The 21,387-nt window shown below is 43.6% G+C and overlaps 2 protein-coding genes across 5 annotated transcripts in view; both read left to right on the top strand.

Moving 5' to 3' along the window:
* LOC134439558 (protocadherin alpha-C2-like) overlaps positions 1–21,387 on the top strand; it is a 108,834-nt gene that overhangs the window by 2,525 nt on the left and 84,922 nt on the right. The window contains exon 1 of one of the 4 annotated variants that reach the window (XM_063189459.1): positions 11,940–14,412. The exons of 1 other annotated variant lie outside the window; for it this stretch is intronic. In XM_063189459.1, coding sequence (XP_063045529.1) covers positions 12,043–14,412 — 2,370 coding nt within the window. In that variant the 5' untranslated portion in view covers positions 11,940–12,042. Of the gene's footprint in view, positions 1–11,939; positions 14,413–15,340; positions 17,736–18,693; positions 21,197–21,387 lie in introns of those variants that run through there. 2 more of the 4 variants (XM_063189461.1, XM_063189460.1) reach the window with 2 other exon arrangements.
* On the top strand, positions 187–8,705 carry LOC134440639 (protocadherin alpha-4-like). The gene is made up of 6 exons (XM_063190764.1): positions 187–209; positions 824–918; positions 1,359–3,685; positions 5,186–5,323; positions 7,340–7,483; positions 8,652–8,705. Exons 1-6 carry the CDS (start codon positions 187–189, stop codon positions 8,703–8,705), a joined length of 2,781 nt encoding a protein of 926 aa, XP_063046834.1.

Raw genomic sequence — 21,387 nt, forward strand, 5'->3', positions numbered from 1 at the left:
CTATCTATCTATCTATCTATCTATCTATCTATCTATCTATCTATCTATCTATCTATCTATCTATCGCAACATTGCACAGCATGGCACATCAGCAACACGTCAGCCTTTTCTATTGCCATTATACCAGTATACCAGAACAATTGAGCGTCAATATTGTAGCGCCGAGCGGTAGCCACTTCAAAAAGGATGTCGGAGGCAGCAGATACAGTGTAGCGTTTTCTTTATTACCCTGCTCTTTTACAGCCTGACTCGGGGAAAAAGGAGGTGTCCCACAGAAAATAATAAACACTACTCTTCACTACTCTAAAAACACTCGTACCCACACTCGCACACGTCTACTCTCAAATTAGTTTTCCTCAGCCCTGATTAACCGTTATGAACGTTATCGATACCTTATTCATAGCATCGCCCCTTATCAATACCCATCCTATCTCATTCCTTAATTATTCCCGCCCGGACACCTCCCCCAAATCAAAACCCACCCCAAAACTGATTGGCACACACACAATTCTAGAAGACACACAAGGGAGTGGGGAACAACATTCACGCGCACAGATATACACACATTCACCATTCACACAGACAGATAGACAGAGAGGGAATCCTATGGGGAAACACACACACACAGTCCACTCAAGGGGCTCGGCGCTACACTATTGCATAATTAAATAACGGTACATGAAGAGACATGAATTCGTTGCAATAATTATGTGTGTATTGAGTATATACTTATCTAAAATGCAAGTATGCTAAGGAGGCAGCAAAGCAGTGCTGATTTAATCTGGAGGACATACCATCTCATCTGACATGATGTTTGCTATAGCGCACCCCCCACCCCCCACCCCCCCAAAAAAAAACCCAAAAACAAACAACCACTCGGCATTAATGAGTTATATATTCCACTGACAGTACTTGACTTTCAACAATATACAACACTTCGTGCAATCACACGGACAGTGCGTCATTCATGCACTGTAACGTGCTCTTTCCTAATATCAGTGTAATTTGGGCAAGGTTACAGCCATGAGTATAACTGTCTACCACAAGGTGTCTCTGTAGACCGTGCCATAGAGTGGATCTATTTAGCATATTATGCCACCTCCTGCTTTAAGAGGGTGGGGATTATTCACGATGCTTTGTTACAGTCGTGCGCAGAGATGAGAGAAGAGTATGGTGCGATAACAGCCGCTGCTTGGTTTTGGTATGGACGATATGCCGTGATATTATGTGTTTGAGTCTTTTTCTACATCTGGATACAAGTGCTGGTTCGAGGACTAACGGATTATAGCTGGAAAAGATGCATTTCTCGAGGAGAAGGAGCGTCTCGTTGGTGGATATACTGTTTGGGATCGTGGTGCTTTGTATAGAGGCCGTGGCGGGGCAGCTGTCTTACTCCGTAGCAGAGGAGTCAAAAGCAGGAACAACCGTTGGGAATATAGCCAAAGATTTAAACCTCAGCGTCCAGGATTTGGAGGCACGAATGTTTCAAATTGTAACCGGGTCGAAGAAGTCATATTTCGAGGTAAATCTTAAGACTGGCTTCCTTTATGTCACGGACAGGATAGATAGAGAGGAGCTGTGTGCGAAATCCTTGAAGTGCACCGTAATTGTTGAAGCCGTTATTAACAATCCTTTGAAACTATACCGTATAGAAGTCAACATCTTAGATGTTAACGACAATTCACCTACTTTCAGTGCAAATTCTCAAACGATAGATATAGCCGAGAGCACACTACCGGGAGTAAGATTCCCGTTGTTATCAGCATCAGATTCAGATGTGGGCAAGAATGGCGTCAGTAGCTATAAGCTCAGCCCAAATGAACACTTCTCTCTCGCCACACACAAAGGGGAGCAGAGTGTGTCGGCTGAGTTGGTTCTACAAAAAGCCCTGGATCGTGAAAAACAGTCACATATTCAGTTAACTGTAACTGCTGTTGATAGTGGAAACCCTCCAAGATCAGGCACATCCCAAATACACATAAATGTTTTAGATAATAATGACAACGTGCCCGTATTTAGTAGACCCTTGTACAAAGCCAGCATTTTTGAAAACGTGCCGATTGGGACTACAGTCGTGGTGATTAACGCGACTGATCTCGATGAAGGCTTAAATGGTGAAATTGTATATTCGTTCAACAAAAAAGACCAAGATAATGTCTTAGAAGTGTTTCACATTGATCCGTCAACCGGCGCCATTACAGTGAAGAGTAATGTAGACTTTGAACAGCAGAATGCTTTTGAGATTCGGGCACAAGCGAGTGACAAAGGGCTGCCGCCTATGACGGCGCACTGCAAAGTGCTGGTGGAGGTTTTGGATCTAAACGATAATGCTCCTGAAATAACAGTGACTTCACTACTGAAAACCGTTAAAGAGGACGTGCAAATAGGCACCGCAATCGCACTGGTCTCAGTGTCTGATGCAGACGGTGGGAAAAATGGCATCGTGACTTGCTTAGTGAGAAATAAAGTTCCATTTAAACTCGACCTAAATTATAAAAACTACTACTCGTTAGTCGTTGATGGTCCTTTAGATAGAGAAACTGTTTCCGCTTACAACGTCTCAATTACAGCCACAGATGAAGGCACGCCGCCTCTCTCCAGTTCACATGTCATTACTGTAGCTATAGCAGATGTGAATGACAATGCACCTCGGTTTGCAGAGCCCGTTATAAATGTATACATCAAAGAGAACAGCCCTGTGGGCACAGTGATGACAACTGTGTCTGCATCTGATGCTGATATCAATGAGAATAGCCATATGACATACTCCATTTTGGATATCACCAACAGTAACAGTGTTGCATCAATTTCTTCACTTGTAAACATAAATTCAGTCACAGGAGATTTGAGTAACTTGCAGTCTTTCAATTTTGAGGAAATGAAAACATTTCAATTTAGAGTTCAGGCGACAGACTCTGGTGTCCCTGCTCTTAGCAGTAACGCCACTATAAATGTCTTCATCCTGGATGAGAATGACAACAGTCCAGTTGTGCTGCCCCCTTACTCGGAGCACGGCTCTGTCAACAGTGAGAATATCCCCTATAATGCCGAAGCCGCATTCTTTGTGGCCAAAATCAGGGCTGTGGACGCAGACTCTGGATATAACGCGCTGCTTTCTTACCACATCTCTGAACCCAAAGGAAATAATCTCTTCCGAATTGGAACAAGCAGTGGTGAAATCAGGACTAAAAGGAGGATGAGTGACAATGACTTGAAAACTCACCCACTTATTATTATAATTTCTGATAATGGTGAACCCTCTCTGTCTGCGACAGTGTCTGTTGACGTTGTTGTGGTTGAGAGGACGGATGACATGCATACTCCATTTAGACATAAGCCTGTTAAGGATGACACCTTCTCTGACTTAAACCTGTACCTACTGATTGCCATTGCGGCCGTATCTGTGATATTTTTGATAAGTCTGATCAGCTTGATCGCTGTGAAATGCCATAAATCAGACAGCAGCCTCAGTGGCTACAACCCCCCAATGATCACCACACATCCTGATGGAACCTGGTCTTACTCCAAATCTACTCAGCAGTATGACGTCTGCTTTAGCTCAGACACACTCAAGAGTGACATGGTCGTTTTCCCCACACCATTTCCTCCAGCTGATGCAGAACTCATAAGTATTAATGGGGGAGACACTTTTCAGCGAACACAAACACTCCCAAACAAGGAAAAGGTAGGGCAAATATCAGATTCATCATTTTGGGGAACCTTTTTTTAAATGCAAACCCAGGATGATGTTAAGCTGTATAGCCTACTGAAAAACTAATGATGGTTCTACCTTGTAGTGTGTGTGTTTGTGTGTGCGCGCCTGTGTGTATGCACACATTTTAATGTGAGAGAGCAAGAAAACAGGCTGTGTGTGTGTGCGTGCTTGGCATCCCTGTTTACATACAGCATCAGCCAAAGCCTGGTTGTCATGTCACTGGGACATTGTTGTGTGTGTGTGTGTGTGTGTTTGTGTTTGTGTTTGTGTGTGTGTGTGTGTGTGTGTGTGTGTTTGTGTTTGTGTTTGTGTGTTTGGGGAGAGGTGCAGTTAGATGCAGTGAACTTATGATGACCTTTGACTCTTCTCTGGTGGCCTTTTGCTGCATGGCCACTGGAGCTATCCGTGGTGCTGAAACAGTGCTATCATGTGGTTCATGTTGACCTATGTTGTTCAGTATGTGTTGCTGTGTGTGTGTGTGTGTGTGTGTGTGTGTGTGTGTGTGTGTGACTGAGAGGGGGGCGGTATAGGTGTGTGTGTGTGTGTGTGTGAGTGCGCGCACGTGTGTGTGCGTACACAGCATCTCCCTAAGCCTGAGTTTCTTGCCTCTCTTATGTGTGTTTGTGAGGGGGGTAGTTTGACTTTTGCCTGACTTTGTGACACATCTGCATAGGCCCTCTCCATATTTGGCCTATGACTTGGATTCCAGTAAAGCACTGTAACACACACATCCTCTCTCAATGACTTACATACTTTAACATACAGTAGGGCATTGTATGTGTGTTCAGTTCTACAATTTCATACCTCAATATTTCCTATTTGTTAAGCTCTGTCTTTCTTAACTTGCACTACTCATTATGCTCAAATAGTAGGCCTATATTTAGCCACCTTAACACTTTTCACAGTACGTTTTGCATTGTTAATTCAACACTAGATTTTGAACACAGTCAATTTAATATCTTCTGTGCATTTAATCCTGGGCCTGGAGTACTCTCTAAGCGTTGATTTAACACTGCATTTTGTCGTGTAAGTGGTTCATCGTGAACACTCACGATATGGAGGTATGGAGATATTCCTTTTAATGCGCCTTAGTCTGTTTGGTCCACACGGTGTCGCCCGAGACCGACGGGACGAGATGTCCCGAACTAGATTTACAAACTCCACCCGATTTTCCTGTGGGTGGGGTTACGTTTCTGGTCTTTGTCTGTAGTGAATCAAAGCTAGTCGAGTATGTGTAAGCAGAGCTGAAGAGTCTCCGTCGTCAAATGTTGATTTTCCCGTACCATGGATCTACTCTACATGGTTCTTAATTACGGATTACTTCAGCACGGTTATTTGACTACACGTTTGTTGGATGTATGACTTGTTTACCTTTTGGCAACAATGGATTCGCCAAGGAGACGAGGGTGTATTGTTGCGTATGCGCTTATTGTCCTTATGGAATGTTGCTTCGTGTCTGTGCGTTGTCAGTTGTCCTACTCAGTATCCGAGGAGTCCAGCGTAGGCACAACGGTGGGAAATATTGCTAAGGATCTAAACCTGAATGTCCAGGACTTGGAATCTCGTATGTTTCAACTGGTCACCGGAGCAAAGAGGAAATATTTCGAGGTAAATCTCAGAACTGGGGTCTTGTACGTGAATGAAAGAATAGACAGAGAAGAGCTTTGTGCTAAAGCCACGAAATGTACTCTCAGCTTAGAAGCAGTAATTAACAATCCTTTAAAGCTGTATCGCATTGAAGTAAACATTATTGATGTAAACGATAATTCGCCCTCCTTTAATGTGAAATCGCAGCATTTGAACATACCAGAGAGCACGGCACCCGGAGTGAAATTCCCTTTGTCTCATGCGTCTGATCCAGATGTTGGTAAAAATACAGTGAATACGTACAGACTTAGTACGAATGATCATTTCTCCCTAACTGTACCTAAAAGTGGAGAGCACAGTTCTGTCGAGCTAGTGCTTCAGAAAGCATTAGACCGGGAGAAACAGCCGGAGATACGGCTTATTCTGACTGCAGTAGACGGTGGCAGTCCTCCGAAATCGGGCACTTCTGAGATCATCATTAATGTGTTAGACATCAATGACAATGGCCCTGTTTTTAGTGCGCCCTTGTATAAAACCTCCCTTGTCGAAAATGTTGCCATAGGCACAAAAGTAATCTCTGTCAATGCAACTGATGCTGATGACGGGACGAATGGAGAGATTATTTACTCTCTCCGACGAACTGATCAAGATCATGTTTTAGATGTATTTGCAATCGATTCCGACACGGGGATAATCACCGTTAAGGGGCAAATAGATTATGAAGAAAATAATGCATTCGAAATTCGTGTGGAGGCGAGCGATAAAGGGCAGCCTCCCGTTCTCGCGCATTGCAAAGTGCTGGTTGAAATACTGGATCTCAACGACAATGCCCCAGAGATCACAGTGACGTCACTTCTGAATACAGTTAAAGAAGACGCACAGAAGGGCACTGCTATCGCGCTTGTTTCAGTGCTCGACAAAGATGGTGGTAAAAATGGCCAAGTTAAACTTGCTATATCTGAAGGAGTTCCCTTCAAATTAGATATAAATTATAAAAATTACTACTCACTAATTGTAGACGGTCCACTGGACAGAGAGAAAACCTCTCAGTACAATGTAAGCCTCACCGCTACGGACGAGGGAACTCCATCCCTCTCTACCAACAAAATAGTCAATGTAGTCGTGGCTGATGTGAATGACAACGCACCAAGCTTTTCCGAGCCAGTATACAACATTTATGTGAAAGAAAACAGTCCAATCGGTACTCAAATAAGTACTGTAACTGCCTCTGACATGGACACGAATGAAAACAGTCAGATAACGTATGCTCTTATGGAGAGTAACGGCAACAATGTCGTGTCGATTTCCTCTATGATAAACGTAAACCCTGCCACGGGGGATATACATAATGTCAAGTCTTTCAACTTTGAAGAAATTAAAACCTTCCAGTTCAAAGTGCAAGCTACAGATTCAGGCGTGCCCCCTCTAAGTAGCAATGCCACTGTAAATGTCTTTGTTCTGGACGAGAATGACAACAGCCCGGTCATTCTCCCTCCTTACTCGGAGCATGGCGCCGTTAATTCTGAGAATATCCCCTATAATGCCGAAGCTGCATTCTTTGTAGCCAAAATTAGGGCTGTGGACGCAGACTCTGGATATAACGCGCTGCTTTCTTACCACATCTCTGAACCCAAAGGAAATAATCTCTTCCGAATCGGAACCAGCAGTGGTGAGATCAGGACTAAGAGGAGGATGAGTGACAATGATTTGAAAACTCACCCTTTGGTCATTGTGGTGTCAGATAACGGAGAGCCTGCTTTGTCGGCTACTGTTTCTATTGACGTTGCTGTTGTTGAGAATATGGGAGACGTACAGAGACCATTTAAAACCGCGTCTGTGAACAATGATACTTTTACAGACTTAAATGTATATCTGCTCATTGCCATTGTGGCTGTATCTGTGATATTTCTATTGAGTCTCATCAGCTTGATAGCTGTGAAATGCCACAGGACAGAGAGCAGTCTCAGTGGCTACAACCCCCCAATGATCACCACACATCCTGATGGAACTTGGTCTTACTCCAAATCTACACAACAGTATGACGTCTGCTTTAGTTCAGACACACTGAAGAGTGACGTGGTAGTCTTCCCAACACCCTTTCCACCTGCTGACGCAGAGCTGATCAGCATCAACGGTGGAGACACTTTTAATAGGACACAAACGCTGCCCAACACAGAAAAGGTAAGAGATTTTGTGTTTTTAGATTTTTAAAAATGTATTCTAATTTATTTATCCATGGCACTAGAAGGTGACAGACTTTTTTTTCAGAGTACATCTGACAGATATCAAAGCACAGTTCACATATTCAACACATTTAGCATACACAGTCAACACATTCGTATCTATTCATTCACCATTTTTATTGTCTATATTTTCATATAATAAGAATAAAACAAAATTCCAATGGCTTGATGGGTTAGGGAAGAAATGACGGCCTAAGACAAGTCAAAACCGTTCTTCAAAGCGGAAACAGGAGAATTAGGCGGTGGCTGTTCGTGGTGCTGAAACGGGACTTTTGACTACTTTACGCCAATACACCTTTATAAACACAGTGTATGCTTCACACACGTTGTCTCTTTTGTGTGAGGCTGCAAAAATGGCACAATCTGTGCTATTCTGTATTCTGTTGGTGCCTTCCTTGTGTAACGCATAACCGTTCTTTTCTGCCATGCAAACAGACTCCGTGTGTGGTTACTGTCCACGGTACTGAAACCGCATATTGCAAAATAATAATTTCATACCTGGTCTTGTTTTTATCTCGGTGACTTTAACAACAAATTGTGTTAATGATTGTGCGCAAACATGGTTTGTCTTCCCCCTTGTTGTTGATACGTCTGCAGAAAAATAGCATACACTAACTGCATAAGAAATGTCAGTACGGTATTGAAATGTCCGTAGCCTATAGTGTAGGCCTACTTCAACCTGAATAGAAAATCCTCACATTGACATTCTTGTCCATTATGTGGGATTCCCTCTATGTTGTATGAAGCACACTGTAGGCCTACCTAACTTTCAGATGTTCCACGAATTAGTGTAGGTATAGAACTGGGAGTCTAAAGGACAGTGACCAGGTATCAGTACCAGGCATTTAGTAGAGACAGAACTATAGCCTATATCAAGTTCTGTATAAACTATAGGATACTATATCTTACTTCAGCCTCTTCTTTGTTGTCAAATGCCTGCCGTTGCATGCCAACCTCTCATTTCCTCGGTGACAGGATTGTTAAGGTGATGTCCCTTAACCAAAAGAAATGAATATAGCCCAAATAAATCTCGTTGCTCCACACGGTGTCGCTGGCGGTCCATGGATAACTTTTTGCACTTAGATTTGCAGACTCCTCCTTGTTAGCGGAAGGGGCGGGTGGCCACGCAGAAGGCTTTGTTCAGTTCACCGTCGACATGATTCAGCTCAGTTCTCTCCGATTCAGTAACAAAAGAAGAATTCGCACGGAGCTATGAACAGATATTTTATTTGTAGCAACCGTTTGGGTGATTCAGAAATATGGCTCTAACGTCAACGAGGTGGATTTTTCTGTGGATTACTGTCATTTCTTGCCTTTGGAATATCGCATCGGGGCAGATAGTGTACTCGCTCTCGGAGGAGACGCACAGTGGCACCACCGTCGGAAATCTCGCTAAGGATTTAAATCTGGATAAGAATGAACTGGAAAGCAGAGGATTTCAGATAGTGTCCGGCCCTAATAAGAGGTATTTTGATTTGAATGTGAAAACAGGTATTCTCCACGTTAAAGACAGAATCGATAGAGAGGCATTGTGTGGACGAAGTTTAAAATGCTCGCTGGAGCTGGAAGCTATAGTAAATTCACCACTCAATATGTATCGCTTTGAGGTGAATGTATTAGACGTTAATGATAACTCGCCAGAATTCCGGTCAAAGTCTTTGTCTATTAATATTTCTGAATCTGCTATGCCTGGACAAATATTTGCATTGCCTCGTGCATACGACGCGGATGTGAGTAGTAACTCGCTAAAGAGCTACAAACTGAGCCAGAATGAACACTTTTCTTTAGATGTACAGGGCGTAGGGGAGAGCACCGCTGCAGAATTAGTGCTTCAGAAAGCTTTAGACAGAGAGAAGCAGCCTTTGATTAAACTTACACTGACTGCTATAGACGGAGGGAAACCCCCTCGGTCGGGAACAATGGAAGTGCTCGTAAATATCATGGATGTGAATGACAATAGTCCCGTGTGCAGTAAGCCGCTTTATAAAGCTAAAGTGAACGAGAATGCTCCGCCCGGCACATCAGTAGTGACTGTGCAAGCAAGTGATGCAGATGAAGGGCTTAATGGCGAAGTAGTGTATTCTTTCTTTAATCACGGAGATGACAAAAACATAGGCGCATTTCAGATTAACCCAGTGTCCGGGGAAATCACAGTTTTGGGGCAGGTAGACTTCGAGAAAAACAGTGCAGTAGAAATCCGTGTGAAGGCGCAAGACAAGGGATCAACTCCCAGCGCATCGTATTGCAAAGTTCTCATAGAAATAATTGATGTGAACGACAACCCGCCTGCTATATCAGTGACATCCTTGGCTGATTCTATTAAAGAAAATGCCAAGATGGGTACTATGGTGGGTCTATTAACGGTAATAGATGGCGATGCCGGGCAAAATGGTGCAGTGAAAATAAATATCATGGATGCTGTGCCCTTTAAAATACAGAATACTTACAAAAATAAATACTCATTAGTCGTTGATGGCCCGCTGGACAGAGAGAGTGTCCCACTGTACAACATTAACATACAAGCCGTGGACGAGGGCTCTCCCCCTCTCTCTAGCACGACGCTGGTGTCTGTGCACATAGCAGATGTTAACGATAACCCACCAAGATTCCCTGACGCTGTGCTTAATGTTTACGTCAAAGAAAATAGCCCTGTCGGTGAACTTATTTACACCGTGTCAGCTATTGACCCGGATCTGGATTCGAATGCAAAAATAACGTATTCAATTGTGGACGGGCCATCAAAGGGCTTCCCTGTCACGTCTGCCATTAACATACATTCTGATAGTGGAGGCATATATGCTGTTCAGTCATTTAACTACGAGGATATTAAGACGTTTACATTCACAGTTCAGGCAACTGATAGTGGTGAGCCTCCACTGAGCAGCAATGTTACAGTGAATTTATTTATTCTGGACGTGAATGATAACAGTCCTAGGGTTCTTCCCCCGTACTCTGAACATGGATCTGTAAATAGCGAGAACATTCCTTACTCCGCTGAGGCTAGTTATTTTGTGGCCAAAATCAGGGCTGTGGACGCAGACTCTGGATATAACGCGCTGCTGTCTTACCACATCTCTGAACCCAAAGGAAATAATCTCTTCCGAATCGGAACCAGCAGTGGTGAGATCAGGACTAAGAGGAGAATGAGTGACAATGACTTGAAAACTCACCCTCTGGTAGTGTTGGTGTCAGATCATGGTGAACCGTCACTGTCGGCCACAGTGTCTATCGATGTTGCAGTTGTGGAAAGCACAGAACTAAAGACGTCTTACAGAAATATTCCAGTGGCGAGTGACACATTCACAGAGTTGAACATGTATCTACTCATCGCCATTGTGGCAGTGTCTGTGATATTTTTAATAAGCCTCATCAGTTTGATAGCTGTAAAATGCCACAGGACAGACAGTAGTCTCAGTGGCTACAACCCCCCAATGATCACCACACATCCTGATGGAACCTGGTCTTACTCCAAATCTACTCAGCAGTATGACGTCTGCTTTAGTTCAGACACACTCAAGAGTGACATGGTAGTATTTCCTGCACCATTTCCGCCTGCTGACGCAGAGCTGATCAGCATCAATGGCGGGGACAGTTTAAACCGAACGCAGACACTCCCCAGCAGAGAGAAGGTAAGCACATTTTAAACCGAGTCCTGGTGTCATTTCATCTTCAGTGTAATCTTTCATTTTTAAAATATATTGCGTTGCAATTCATACACAAGTATACTTACACAGTCGTTCTCAAGCGTGTGTGTGTGTGTGTGTGTGTGTGTGTGTGTGTGTGTGTGTGTGTGTGTGTGTGTGTGTGTGTGTGTGTGTGTGTGTGTGTGTGTGTGTGTGTGTGTGTGCGTGCGCGTGCGCGTGCTTAGGTCTGGATAGATCTCTATTTGCGTTTCCATGGAATGCGATGGGTTGCTGTCCATGGTTCTGATTCTATACATTGCAATACACACCTTGTAAATGGGGAGCTTTTCGCTAATCTCTGGGGCGACAAACGTTGTTGATGGTTATGCAGATTATGTCTAGATATATGGATAAGCAATTTATGTTTTATTGTTCTATATCCTGGATATCATTATACCTAAACAGTTGTAAGCGATGCCTTCGCTTTACCATTGATCTGGCCTGTATAAGGGTAAGAGACTAGGCCTACTGTATCAGAATAAATAAAGTAGTCAGTTCACGTTTCAACCCTTAGTAAATGGGTATTTGTATGTGCATTGCACGGCATACATTGTGCAGTTATGGTAACTACAGTAACTGCAGCAGCATTAAGTTTAAATTTCCACACGGTGGCGTTGGCGACCTACGGATGAATTTCATCCCGTTATTCGTGGCTCCGCCTTGTAGAGGGGAGGGCTTTGGGTCTGGCAGAAGTCTTTGTTCCAGGGATGGGAAAGACCGAGACGCCAAAGCGGTGCTCTCTTTGTGGACATTGTTTTTCATGAAAATGCGGATAAATACAGTTCTGTACACCTGCGTTCACAGTTGATGGATTATGGCGCATGTTTGGGAGCACGGATGGAACCCAGTGTGTTTCTTTGTGCTTTTTGGTCTGTGGAGTATCGCGTCAGGACAGCTGGTGTATACCGTTTCGGAGGAGACAAACCCTGGGATTACTGTTGGAAACCTCGCTAAAGATTTGAACCTTAATGTGCAGGATCTTGCACGTCGGGGGTTTCAGATAGTGGATGGACCCAATAAGAGGTATTTTGACCTGAACGCTAAAACTGGTAACATTCATGTCCGTGAAAGAATAGACAGGGAGTTACTATGCGGGCGCAGCGCTAAGTGCGCCTTAGAACTGGAGGCCATTGTTAAGTCGCCGCTGAATATGTATCGCTTCGAGGTAAATGTTGTAGACATAAATGACAATGGGCCGACATTTCAGTCATCTATGGTTTACATAAATGTTTCAGAATCGTCCCCTTCCGGTCAGAGGTTTTCCTTGCCAATAGCACAAGATTCTGATGCGGCTAGTAACTCGGTGAAAAGCTATAAGCTGAGCCACAATGAATATTTCTCCATCGACGTGCATAGTGGCGGTGATACCGTGTCTGCCGAGCTAGTGCTACAGAAGCCCTTAGACAGAGAAAAATTGGCTGTAATTCCGTTAATTCTTACAGCTGTGGATGGAGGAAAGCCTCCAAAATCAGGAACAATGAAAATTGTTGTGAACGTTATAGATGTGAATGACAATGTCCCTGTTTTCACCAAACCGCTTTACAAAGCACAAATCGAAGAGAATGTTCTTCCCGGAACATCTGTTATTAACGTAAAGGCAAACGACTTAGATGAGGGAAAAAACAGTGAAATTATGTATTCCATTGTAAACCAAGGTGGTTCGGATGGAATAAATGCCTTTTCCATCAACCCCTCATCGGGTGAGATAACCGTGGCAGGAGAATTAGATCACGAAACAAGCGCGGCTATAGAGATCCGCGTGCAGGCTACTGACAAAGGACAAATTCCACATGTGGCATTTTGTAAAGTGCTTGTTGAGGTTGTAGATGTTAATGATAATATTCCTCAAATATCAGTGACGTCGTTAGAGGATGTAATTCTCGAAGACTCGCCCGTGGGTACAATGGTTGGACTGATAACTGTCAAAGATAACGATGCTGGGAAAAACGGTGCAGTACATTTGAAGATAAAGGGCTCAGTGCCATTTAGGATTGAAAACACGTACAAAAATAAGTATTCATTAATGGTTGATGGACCACTTGACAGAGAGACGACGCCTGTTTATAACGTCACCATAACGGCAACGGATGAGGGCTCTCCCCCTCTCTCCAGCACTAGTGTTATTACTGTCCGAGTTTCTGATGTGAATGATAACGCACCGCAGTTTCCCGAACCTGTTATTAATATTTATGTAAAAGAAAACAGTCCTGTTGGGTCAGTACTTTATACAGTATCGGCCTTTGACCCGGATGTAGACAATAACGCACAGATTGTGTATTCATTAGTCGGCAGCTCATTGAAAAGCGCAGCTACCGCAGTTAACATTAACTCTGTTACTGGAGACATACACGCACTACAGTCGTTTAACTTTGAGGAAATGAAAACCTTCCAGTTTCAAGTTCAGGCGACAGACTCTGGTGTTCCTCCTCGGAAGAGCAACGCCACTGTGAATGTTTTTATTTTAGATGAGAATGACAATTCTCCTGCCATTCTCCCTCCTTACTCGGAGCACGGCTCTGTTAACAGTGAGAATATCCCCTATAATGCCGAAGCTGCATTCTTTGTGGCCAAAATCAGGGCTGTGGACGCAGACTCTGGATATAACGCGCTGCTTTCTTACCACATCTCTGAACCCAAAGGAAATAATCTCTTCCGAATCGGAACCAGCAGTGGTGAGATCAGGACTAAGAGGAGGATGAGTGACAATGATTTGAAAACTCACCCTCTGGTCATTGTGGTGTCAGATAACGGAGAGCCTGCTTTGTCAGCTACTGTTTCCATTGACGTGGCTGTCGTGGAAAACGCAGGTGATCTTAAAACTACGTTCAGACATATACCTGTCAAAGATGACACATTTACAGATCTGAACTTTTACTTGCTCATTGCAATCGTGGCAGTGTCAGCTATTTTTCTACTGAGTCTAATCAGCTTGATAGCAGTAAAATGTCACAAGACAGACAGCAGTCTCAGTGGCTACAATCCTCCAATGATCACCACGCATCCTGATGGAACCTGGTCTTACTCCAAATCTACTCAGCAGTATGACGTCTGCTTTAGCTCAGACACACTGAAGAGTGACATGGTAGTTTTTCCAGCACCGTTTCCGCCCGTCGATGCGGAACTAATAAGCATCAATGGAGGAGACACTTTTCAACATACGCAGACGCTTCCTAACAAAGAGAAGGTAAGAGCATTGAACAAATATTCTCCTTTACAGTGCGCAAAGTAAGCAGTGTGTGTATTCATTTGTGAGGTCCAGTTTTGGTGTTTGGCGTTATGTGTGTCCATGCTACGTAATGTAGCTGTCCGTGGTGCTGAAACGCGGACTTTACCTCTGGTGAATGTTACTGAATATGTTGCATTGGTTGTTATATAAGTTCGTTACGATTGCGATAAATACTGACATACTGTTATGGCTTGTTGCTCTTCTCTACGATATCTGTGAGCCAATTTCAGTGAGTGGCTGACAAAGGTTAATTCAGTCGCCTTCTTTCTCTCAGAAGGAACGCCGATAGGGACTATCCGCGGTTCTGAAAATATCTCATATTAGACCCTACAATGGCAAACTTTCTTAGCCGTATAACCTGTACACACACACACACACACACACACACACACACACACACACACACACACACACACACACACACACACACACACACACACACACACACTAGCTACACTTCATATCTGACCGTTTTATTTGCGACTGCCATTGTTTCTCTTGGCATTGTTTTATTGTAATTTCCAGTTATCCAAGTGATTTGACTGCAAAGACATAGCAGTGAGCGTACATGTTGTGAAGTAAGATGTGCTCTTTGGTATACATATATGCTAAGGGCGTAGTGGGTATATAAAAAAACATGTTTGGCACTTTTTAAAACCATCTTTGCCGCTTGGCACGATTCTCTGATATGTATCAGCATCTCTCCACACGGTGGCGTTGGAGACCTACGGATGAATTTCATCCCGTTATTCGTGGCCCCGCCTTGTAGAGGGGAGGGCTTTGGGTCTGGCAGAAGTCTTTGTTCTGGGGATGGGCAAGAGTGAGAAGCGAAATCGGTGCGATCAGCCTGGAAAACATCTTTCGTGAAAATGCGGATAAAGTCAGTGTTGTATATCTACATTCACAGTTGATGGATTATGGCGCGTGTTTGGGAGCACGGAGGGAACACGGTGTGTTTCTTTTTCCTTTTTGGTCTGTGGAGTATCGCGTCAGGACAGCTGGTGTATACCGTTTCGGAGGAGACAAACCCTGGGATTACTGTTGGAAACCTCGCTAAAGATTTGAACCTTAATGTGCAGGATCTTGAACGACGGGGATTTCAGATAGTGGATGGACCCAATAAGAGGTATTTTGACCTGAACGCAAAAACTGGTAACATCCATGTTCGAGAAAGAATAGACAGGGAGGCACTATGCGGACGCAGCGCTAAGTGTTCTTTAGAACTGGAAGCCATTGTTAAGTCGCCACTGAATATGTATCGCTTTGAGGTGAATGTTGTAGACATAAACGACAATGCACCGACTTTTCAATCGTCTACTAGTCAGATAAATGTTTCTGAATCCGCTTTTTCAGGGGAGAGATTTTCTTTACCAATAGCAGAGGATGCAGACGTGGCTACTAACGCGGTTAGAAGCTATAAGCTGAGTCAAAACGAGTACTTCTCTATCGATGTGCATAGTGGTGGTGATACTGCCGAGTTAGTGCTACAAAAGCCCTTGGACAGAGAAAAGCTTCCGTTTGTTCAGTTAACTCTCGCTGCTTTAGATGGAGGAAAGCCTCCGAGAACCGGAACAACTAAAATTCTGGTCAATGTTATAGATGTGAATGATAATATCCCTGTTTTTACCAAAGCCTTATACAAAGCACAGATTTACGAAAATGCACCACCAGGGACATCTGTTGTTACTGTTCAAGCGAATGATTTAGATGATGGCATGAATGGTGACATCGTGTACACAATTGTAAATCAAGGCGGCTCGAGCAAAATTAATGTGTTCACCATTAACTCGGTAACGGGTGAAATAATGGTAACTGAAAAGTTAGATCACGAAGCCAATCCTGCAATAGAAGTTCGCGTGAAGGCTACAGACAAAGGGCAGAATCCACGCGCTGCTTTTTGTAAAGTGCTTGTTGAAGTACTTGATGTAAATGATAACATTCCCGAAATTTCTGTCACGTCGTTAGAAGATGTAATTCAGGAAGATGCGCCTGTGGGTACAATGGTTGGACTTATTACAGTCAAGGACAACGATGCAGGAAAAAATGGTGCTGTAAATCTAAAAATAAAAGGCTCAGTCCCATTTAAGATTGAAAATACGTACAAAAATAAGTACTCATTAATGGTTGATGGGCCACTGGACAGAGAGACGACTCCTGTTTATAATGTTACTATAACGGCAACGGATGAGGGCTCTCCCCCTCTCTCCAGCACTAGTGTTATCACTGTCCGAGTTTCTGATGTGAATGATAACGCACCGCAGTTTCCTGAACCCGTTATTAATATTTATGTAAAAGAAAACAGTCCTGTTGGGTCAGTACTTTACACAGTATCGGCCTTTGACCCGGATATAGACAATAACGCACAGATTGTGTATTCATTAGTCGACAGCTCATTGAAAAGCGCAGCTGCTGCAGTTAACATTAACTCTGTTACTGGAGACATACACGCATTACAGTCGTTTAACTTTGAGGAAATGAAAACCTTCCAGTTTCAAGTTCAGGCGACAGACTCTGGTGTTCCTCCTCGGAAGAGCAACGCCACTGTGAATGTTTTTATTTTAGATGAGAATGACAACTCTCCAGCCATTCTCCCTCCTTACTCGGAGCATGGCTCTGTAAACAGTGAGAATATCCCCTATAATGCCGAAGCTGCATTCTTTGTGGCCAAAATCAGGGCTGTGGACGCAGACTCTGGATATAACGCGCTGCTTTCTTACCACATCTCTGAACCCAAAGGAAATAATCTCTTCCGAATCGGAACCAGCAGTGGTGAGATCAGGACTAAGAGGAGGATGAGTGACAATGATTTGAAAACTCACCCTCTGGTCATTGTGGTGTCTGATAACGGAGAGCCTGCTTTGTCAGCTACTGTTTCTATTGACGTGGCTGTCGTGGAAAACGCAGGTGATCTTAAAACTACGTTCAGACATGTCCCTGTCAAAGATGACACATTTACAGATCTGAACTTTTACTTGCTCATTGCAATCGCCGCAGTGTCTGTTATTTTTCTACTGAGTCTAATCAGCTTGATAGCTGTGAAATGCCACAGGACAGACAGCAGTCTCAGTGGCTACAACCCCCCAATGATCACCACACATCCTGATGGAACCTGGTCTTACTCCAAATCTACTCAGCAGTATGACGTCTGCTTTAGCTCAGACACACTGAAGAGTGACATGGTAGTTTTCCCTGCGCCGTTTCCGCCCATCGATGGGGAACTAATAAGCATCAATGGAGGAGACACTTTTCAACGTACGCAAACACTTCCAAACAAAGAGAAGGTAAGAGCATTGAGTAAACATTATCATTTACAATATGTAAATAAAGCAGTGTGTGTATTAAGTGGCGAGGGCCAGTTTTGGTGTATTGCATTATTGTGTCCAAGACGCGTAATGCAGCTCTCCATGGTGCTGAAACGCGGACTCATGACATCAGGTGAATGTTACGGGGTATGTTGCATGTTTTTTTGGAAATATGTTCGTTAGGATTGCGGAAAATACTGACATTTTGTGCTAGTTCCTTAGTTTTAAGGCAATTTCGGTCTGTGACTGAAAAAGATTTGGCTATTTCAGTCGCCTTTTTTTTATTTGTAATGCAGCTCTCCATGGTGCTGAAACGCGGACTCATGACATCAGGTGAATGTTACGGGGTATGTTGCGTTGATTGGAAATATTTTGCGAGATTGCGATAAAAACTGGCACCCTCTGATAGCTTGTTGCTACTCTCCATGCTAACTATAAGCCAATTTCAGTCTCTGACTGAAAAGATTTGGCTAGTTCAGTCGCCTTCTTCTTCTCAGCAGGACCGCCGGTACAGGGACTTTCTGCAGTTCTGAAAATATCTGATATTACGCCCTACAATGGCAAACTATCTTGCCTTATAAGGACACGCATACACACACACTGTTTAAAATATGACCTTTATATTTTAACCACTTCATATCTGTCCGACTTGTTTGCAGTTGTTGTTGCTTCTCTCTCTCTCCTTTTCTTTGTTACGTCCATTTATACCAAGTGTTGTGGCTGCAAAGCCGTGAGCATATTTGCTGTGGAAAAAGCTGTGCTATTTGGTATATAAGCTAACGACATGTGTGTAATAATCCTGTTTGGCACTTTTTTAAAACGTATTTGCTGTTGGGCACTATTCTAACATTTATCCTAATTTGTCCACACTGCGGCGCTGGCGAGCTACGGATGAATTTCATCCCGTTATTCGTAGCTCCGCCTTGTAGAGGGGAGGGCTTTGGTCTAGCAGAAGTCTTTGTTCTGGGGATGGGCATTAGCGAGAAGCGAAAGCGGAGCTATCATCTTGGAAAATATCTTTAATGAAAATGCGGATAAAATCAGTCTTGTATACCTATATTCACAGTTGATGGATTATGGCGCATGTTTGGGAGCACGGATGGAACACGGCGTGTTTCTTTTTGCTTTTTGGTCTGTGGAGTATCGCGTCAGGACAGCTGGTGTATACCGTTTCGGAGGAGACAAACCCTGGGATTACTGTTGGAAACCTCGCTAAAGATTTGAACCTTAATGTGCAGGATCTTGAAAGACGGGGATTTCAGATAGTGGATGGACCCAATAAGAGGTATTTTGACCTGAACGCTAAAACTGGTAACATCCATGTCCGAGAAAGAATAGACAGGGAGGCACTATGCGGACGCAGCGCTAAGTGTTCTTTAGAACTGGAAGCCATTGTTAAGTCGCCACTGAATATGTATCGCTTTGAGGTGAATGTAATAGATATAAACGATAATGCACCTATATTTAGGTCAGCTAGCAGTCAGATAAATATTTCAGAGTCAGCCATTCCTGGTGAGAGGTCCTCTTTACCAAAAGCTTTTGACATGGATGTGGCTAGTAACTCTGTGAAAAGCTACAAGCTCAGCCAGAACGAATATTTCTCCATCGATGTGCACAGTGGTGGCGATACTGCCGAATTAGTGCTACAGAAGCCGCTAGACAGAGAGAAGCTTCCTGTATTTCAGTTAACGCTAACTGCTTTAGATGGAGGAAAGCCGCCAAGATCAGGAACAGCGAAAATCGTTGTTAATGTTATGGATGTAAATGACAACATTCCAGTTTTCAGTAAGCCGTTGTACAAAACACAGATTCATGAAAATGTGCCACCGAGTACATCTGTTGTGATTGTTCAGGCCACTGACTTAGATGACGGTATGAATGGTGAAATCGTGTACTCAATTGTAAGCCATGACAGTTCAGATGACTTAAATATGTTTACAATTAACCCTCTCACAGGGGAGATCACTGTAACTGGAGATGTAGATCATGAAACAAACACTGCCGTAGAGATTCGCGTGAAGGCTACCGACAAAGGACACAGTCCAAGGTCTGCATTTTGTAAAGTGCTCGTTGAAGTACTTGATGTAAATGACAATGTGCCTGAAATTTCTGTCACCTCGTTAGAGGATTTAATTCAGGAAGATTCTCCTGTAGGCACAATGGTTGGACTGATCACAATTAAAGACGACGATGCAGGAAAAAACGGTGCGGTAAACTTGAAGATAAAGGGCTCCGTCCCATTTAAGATTGAAAATACGTACAAAAATAAGTACTCCCTAATAGTTGATGGGCCGCTTGACAGAGAGACGACGGCTGTTTATAACGTCACCATAACGGCAACAGATGAGGGCTCTCCCCCTCTCTCCAGCACTAGTGTTATCACTGTCCGACTTTCTGATGTGAATGATAACGCACCGCAGTTTCCCGAACCTGTTATTAATATTTATGTAAAAGAAAACAGTCCTGTTGGGTCCGTACTTTACACAGTATCGGCCTTTGATCCGGACATAGACAATAACGCACAGATTGTGTATTCGTTAGTCGACAGCTCATTGAAAAACGCAGCTGTTGCAGTTAATATTAACTCTGTTACTGGAGACATACACGCGTTACAGTCGTTTAACTTTGAGGACATGAAAACCTTCCATTTTCAAGTGCAGGCAACAGACTCTGGTATTACTCCTCGGAAGAGCAACGTCACTGTGAATGTTTTTATTTTAGATGAGAATGACAACTCTCCAGCCATTCTCCCTCCTTACTCGGAGCACGGCTCTGTTAACAGTGAGAATATCCCCTATAATGCCGAAGCTGGATTCTTTGTGGCCAAAATCAGGGCTGTGGACGCAGACTCTGGATATAACGCGCTGCTTTCTTACCACATCTCTGAACCCAAAGGAAATAATCTCTTCCGAATCGGAACCAGCAGTGGTGAGATCAGGACTAAGAGGAGGATGAGTGATAATGATTTGAAAACTCACCCTTTGGTCATTGTGGTGTCTGATAACGGAGAGCCTGCTTTGTCAGCTACTGTGTCTATTGACGTGGCTGTCGTGGAAAACGCAGGCGATCTTAAAACTACGTTCAGACATGTCCCTGTAAAAGACGATACATTTTCAGATCTAAACTTTTACTTGCTCATTGCAATCGTGGCAGTGTCTGTCATTTTTCTACTGAGTCTAATCAGCTTGGTAGCTGTGAAGTGTCATAAATCAGACAGCAGTCTCAGTGGCTACAACCCCCCAATGATCACCACACATCCTGATGGAACCTGGTCTTACTCCAAATCTACACAGCAGTATGACGTCTGCTTTAGCTCAGACACACTGAAGAGTGACATGGTAGTTTTCCCAGCACCGTTTCCGCCCATCGATGGGGAATTGATAAGCATCAATGGAGGAGACACTTTCCAACGTACGCAAACACTTCCAAACAAAGAGAAGGTAAGAGCATTGAGGAAGCATCATAATTTACAATGTGTAAATTAAGTAGTGTGTGTATTGATTGATCAAGGCCAGTTTTGGTGTGTGGCGTTATGTGTCCATGATGCGTACTGCAGCTCTCCATGGTGCTGAAATGCGCACTTGTGACCTCAGGTGAATGTTACCGGATATGTTGCATTGGTTGGAAATAT

This window comes from Engraulis encrasicolus, chromosome 23 (assembly GCF_034702125.1).
Source record: "Engraulis encrasicolus isolate BLACKSEA-1 chromosome 23, IST_EnEncr_1.0, whole genome shotgun sequence".
NCBI classification, from domain to species: domain Eukaryota; kingdom Metazoa; phylum Chordata; class Actinopteri; order Clupeiformes; family Engraulidae; genus Engraulis; species Engraulis encrasicolus.

What these genes read in the sequence shown, in the direction of transcription:
- LOC134440639 (XM_063190764.1), top strand. Translation starts at nt 187, where the DNA reads ATGTCGGAGGCAGCAGATACAGT. An exon ending in CAAAGAGGAAATATTTCGAG is followed by an intron (nt 5,324 to 7,339) that starts GTAAATCTCAGA and finishes TCTACACAACAG; the next exon opens with TATGACGTCTGCTTTAGTTC. An exon ending in CGCTGCCCAACACAGAAAAG is followed by an intron (nt 7,484 to 8,651) that starts GTAAGAGATTTT and finishes CCTCCTTGTTAG; the next exon opens with CGGAAGGGGCGGGTGGCCAC.